General features: G+C 41.3%; 1 protein-coding gene across 3 annotated transcripts in view; it reads right to left on the bottom strand.

Annotated features, from left to right (window-relative positions):
- The window catches only part of LOC109482875 (conserved oligomeric Golgi complex subunit 8-like), a 25,465-nt gene that overhangs the window by 3,853 nt on the left and 16,680 nt on the right, over window positions 1-4,932 (bottom strand). Inside the window, exons 7-11 of one of the 3 annotated variants that reach the window (XM_019785747.1) lie at window positions 4,635-4,843; window positions 4,128-4,312; window positions 3,530-3,695; window positions 2,992-3,106; window positions 1,902-2,540 (exon numbers count right to left, since the gene is read on the bottom strand). In XM_019785747.1, the coding sequence (XP_019641306.1) occupies window positions 1,975-2,540; window positions 2,992-3,106; window positions 3,530-3,695; window positions 4,128-4,312; window positions 4,635-4,843 (1,241 nt within the window). In that variant the 3' untranslated portion in view covers window positions 1,902-1,974. Of the gene's footprint in view, window positions 1-1,901; window positions 2,541-2,991; window positions 3,107-3,529; window positions 3,696-4,127; window positions 4,313-4,634; window positions 4,844-4,932 lie in introns of those variants that run through there. The other 2 variants (XM_019785746.1, XM_019785748.1) reach the window with 2 other exon arrangements.

A 4,932-nucleotide genomic window follows, 5' to 3' on the forward strand; every position in this document is an offset into this window, starting at 1 on the left:
TTAAAATTTTTTTATGAAAATTAATCTCCTTAAGGTTCCGGGTCGGAGTTTAATTCTGACCAGAGTCTAAGTAAGTGCGCAGTAAATCGCCGGAAACGTGACTTTGAATGGTATGTTTTGGCCGCGATATCCCTGAAATCGTAACATCTGTGTACATATATTTGTATTTTCTGAAAAGCCTGTTAGTTGTAGCCTTTATAGGTGGCGTAATGTTGGTGGTCCAGCGAAGACTTCCTGGTATTCGTCCGCGCGGATGGTTATGTGGCCTTTTCGCCTGACCGCCGGGATTGTACGTTCTATATGCGTTATGGGTGTGTTCGGGCCATCGAAGATAGCGATAAACTTATCGCATCGATTTTAATTAAATTCAAATTTTGGAAACATTAGGTTCTGAGCTTCTTCGAGTACTAAGCCGTTACCCTGGGAAAATTCGTTTTTCCATGCAGCCGTGGTTAAAAATGACGAAAAAAATTACCCCTTTTTTAAAAATGTACTTTGATGTGCCTTATTTACCCCTAAATAAATTGGGCGCAGAAAATATCAATCAAGTGTATTGATAAGCGGCACGGCACCCCTTTCCACCAAAAGAGTGAAAAATTCCGACCCGCGTTTAGTACAGAAATGACAGCCCGTCGGGCTGAGGGTGTCAAATTGCTCGAAATACGGAGGGAAACTCCGGTCCGAGACCTTAAGAAGACAACGTTCAGCACTGGAATTCCAGTGCTGAGGGAGCTTCAGCTCTGGAACAGAGCCATTCAGCACTGGATTTCCAGTGCTGACGCAATTTTGACCGCTGATTCAGCACTGGAACACCAGTGCAGAGGGCATTACTTTTGTATATTTGCCCCAGAGTTGGCACGACTTGGCATAGCCCCGCCGCCCTCATGCTTCGCTCATGGAAAAAAAGACATCTTACATTCATGTGCAAGCATTTGACCGACGTGCGGCCGAACACTCTCTGATTGGTTAAGATAATATTATTTTGATCTGTCGCGTTAGTCGTTTTATCTCTTTCTTACATGTCAGTTGGATTTTTATTACTGTTTGTAGAAGTATATGTTGCATTAATTTGCATTTGCTGAACTGCAAGTTCTGATGGAAAATCCCTAAGGGTTGAGCTACCCATGACATGTATCAATCTAACAAAAAAAAATGATTGTGTGCCATTGTTTTGTACATTAACAATAATGTGACCCACCAATTTTATATGGGGAGAATTTAACTGTTTAAAGTCTCGAGTTTTGTGGGGAAGTCTTTTGACTTGTTTTTGAGAAGTAAGTATTATTACTACTAATTAGCCAGAAGAATTTGTTGATACACATTCTACATGTATCTAAAACATTCTGTATTGGTCATAACGTATTGTATCAGTACAGTGTATATAAAGTTCAGTACAGTGTATATGTAACATAACATGTTGATTTGTTATCTTAAAAGTAGTTATAACATCTATTTCACTTAAAGTGCATTGATCAGAATAAAACATCATACTAGACATACATTTTGTATTTTGTATTCTTTTCAAAACATGCCTTATCTACTCATTATGTTTCCTTTTACTTTATAAACTATATATTATTCAAATACTCCAATACCTGTAGACCTGTATAAAACAAGAGTTCTATTACCCCATAGCTTGGCCAAGCTATATTATTTCAAAATTTACAGAATTCATGTCTGATAATATTCACCTTTATCTAAGTTCTAACCTACTGTGTATGTCGTGGTTGTCCATCGTTGCCGATGATGACTTCTACTATGCGCCCTCTTCTCATCTTTTATCTCATACTGTGTATGTCACTAGTATATATATGAACATTTCATCAGTTACCAGAAGAGGTACTATAACCATTTTCTCAATTGTGAAAGTTAAGTCTGCAGTTTTATATCCACTAAATTATGAATGTTCCTCACAAACCAAGTTGTGGGAATCGCTAACATTTTGGGGTCCTCACTGAGAGTGGAACAAGAATCTCACTGCCTGGGTATGTCCTCTCCCAAATCATCATCACTGTACTCTGCAACTGTTTGTTGAGGCAGGTCAGACCTGCTGCTTCCTGTAGGAGGTAAACTACTTGCACTGTCCAATGGCTGCTGAGTATTACTGATGGTTGCCATGCCAACATTGGTTTGATTGGCAGGCCTGTCCAGGTCAGCAGGAGTGGTGTCAGGTGGTGGGATGGACTCAACTGGGGGTGCTGTAACAGACACTAATGTTGCATCTGTGGGTGCTGTATTTGAAGAGGTTGTCTCTGGTGTTGTATCTTGTGTATTAGATGCTGTTGCAGCTTGGGATGCTGTATCTGAGGTTGCTGTATCTGAGGTTGCTGTATCTGAGGTTGCTGTATCTGAGGTTGCTGTATCTGAGGTTGCTGTATCTGTAGTTGCTGTATCTGTGGGTGTTGCTGTATTTGGAGATGTAGCATCAGGCTCCTTCACATCTTCAGCAGATGTTACAGGTTCCCCTGTCACTGGTAGTTGTTCCATGCTGCTCTGTGCAATGCTAGAACTGTCTGCTGCCCTGGTGCTTTCCGAAGCTTCTGTAAATACACATCAGTGCAGTATTGGTGAATTTTAGTAAAAATCCCTGGTCCCTAGGATACAATACCTTATCATGTTCATCACTTGAATACCAGCTGTTATGATAAAAATTTGAGTAAATTATACCAAAAGTGGAAACAGAACTGAAGGTGTATCATTTCAATTTGTTCACATTGTAAATATTTGGCCAACTTAATCTTTGGCATGGATATTTACACATTTTACAACATGCAAAATGCTGCATCACAAATCACAAGAAATATACTATCTTGTAATTTGCAGACATCTTCTCAATATGGTATGTCCCAGATGATACATGTACATCGCCAAAATCATTAGAATACAGTTGGCCTTTCAATGATTATTGTAACATTTTACTTTGCTTTCCTGTGTCTATGGAATAATTGTTTCTAACTGCTTTATGTGTCTAGCTACAAATGTAGCTCCCACCTGGGATGTCAGTGATGAGAAGGCTGGTTAGACCGGTGGTGTCCAGTGTTGTGGCAGGTAAGAGGTCCTGTAGAGGCTGGGTTATAGTCTCCACATCAACAGCACACACCGACAACTAGGACACAAATACAACAGTTACTATAAGGTTACAAACAATTAAGGTAACTTACAAGTGCTGGCCAGCCATTTATTTATTTATTCATTGGCCTGAAGCAGGTGTTCATTATCAAGGCCACCATACAGACAAAATCATAAAGCACCAGTAAATTGTATGTTCATTGATACAAAAGAAAAAAATCATAGAAATTCAAGTTTCTTGAGATATTGTGCTAAAACACTATGCAGACCCGTGGAAACATTCCTGTACAATTCCTAGAATTCTTGCAAACCTGTGGAAATATTTTTGTACAATTCCTAGAATTCTTGCAAACCTGTGGATACATTCCTACATGCAATTCTTACAATTTTTGCAGACAGCACACAATAATGTACCACCCCTGATATGTCGCGAAAAAAGGACCATGTAAAAGATAATCACCTTGGCAACATCAGCGGTGGGTATTCCTAGCACCTGGGCTACAGCTGCAGCTGGGTACATCACCTGAAGACAGCTGTTAACAAAGGGGACCAGACTATGGGCAAAACTGGAGCACAGCTGGCCAAACAACTCTTTCTCACTGGAGGACATCGCCGATTCTTCCGCTCTGAAAGGTGAAGACGGAGACTTGTCATTCCACCAGGGCATGTAAGAAATAATAATACTGAATCATAAAAAATCTTAACAGTGATTCAGAGAAGCAAAAATAGTGCATTCTAAATATAGTGAAAGCACATACTGTAAATGACATTTTTTGCATTTACTTTTAATATTTGCGGATTTTGCTGTCACTTCTGTACTGCAAACTTATCATTACCACAGAAATTACTGTGAACAAATAATTTGCCGACTTTCTTTGTCCTGCCACCACCATGAATAATGTATACTTCTGCATAAGTATTTTTCTCAGACTTTTTCCATTGCAAACATTAAGTGACATACAGTATTTGCAGTACCATGATTCTGTGGTGGAAAGGTGACTGCAAGAACTACAAAGGCAAAACTGCCCAAAAGATTTCATGCTTCCCAGGATTCTAACCTGTGAAAGGCCAGGATGACGTCTGCTGCCTTACACAGGGACGTCTGCAGGACTGTCGTTAGTTCAGGCACCACTCCGATGGGAGCACACAGGCGCAGCTCATTAAACCCCGTCAGGAGGCCGTTGCAGTAAGCAGCCAATGGGGGGAACTCTAACAGGCCCATAGGCAGTTGAACAACACCAGACTGGAACATAAAATGGACATACAGTGAGCAGATACACAGTGCCCTCCTGCCCACTCCTAAAACCCTAGCATACACTGTCAAATAGATATCAACCTTGTAAACCAATTGCCAAACAACAGCCAACCTTGCTGTCTCCAACAATGGTCTTGGAAAGGTTGGGAGTGGTTGGAAGGCCTTGGTCATCTGGATTGTATGTAAGAATGGGGCTTTACTGATATGTGTTGGACTGTGAGATTTGTTGGCATGTGTGTTACTGATGTGTGTTGGCATGTGTGTTACTGATGTGTGTTACTGATGGGTGTTACTGATGGGTGTTACTGACCTGACTGATGGATGGCATGACTGTCCCAGACAGCAGCCCGGGGATGGACACCAGTGTGTAGGCCTCCATGTCCTGTTGGAACTTCCCCGTGGCCTCCTGCACTGTGCTGACAAAGTTCCTCATGGCTGCTTGTTGGAAGAGCGGGATGATCAGCGCCCTGAAGTCTGCTCCCACCCGGCTGAAGGACAGGCCAAAGTACATACACTGTCCTGCAGAACATATAAAAGTACATACACTGTCCTGCAGAACACATGAAACAGGCTGAAGGACAGGCAAAGTACATACACTGTCCTGCAGA

This window comes from Branchiostoma belcheri, unplaced genomic scaffold (assembly GCF_001625305.1).
Source record: "Branchiostoma belcheri isolate BF01 breed outbred unplaced genomic scaffold, Haploidv18h27 scaffold61, whole genome shotgun sequence".
Classification (NCBI taxonomy): Eukaryota; Metazoa; Chordata; class Leptocardii; order Amphioxiformes; family Branchiostomatidae; genus Branchiostoma; species Branchiostoma belcheri.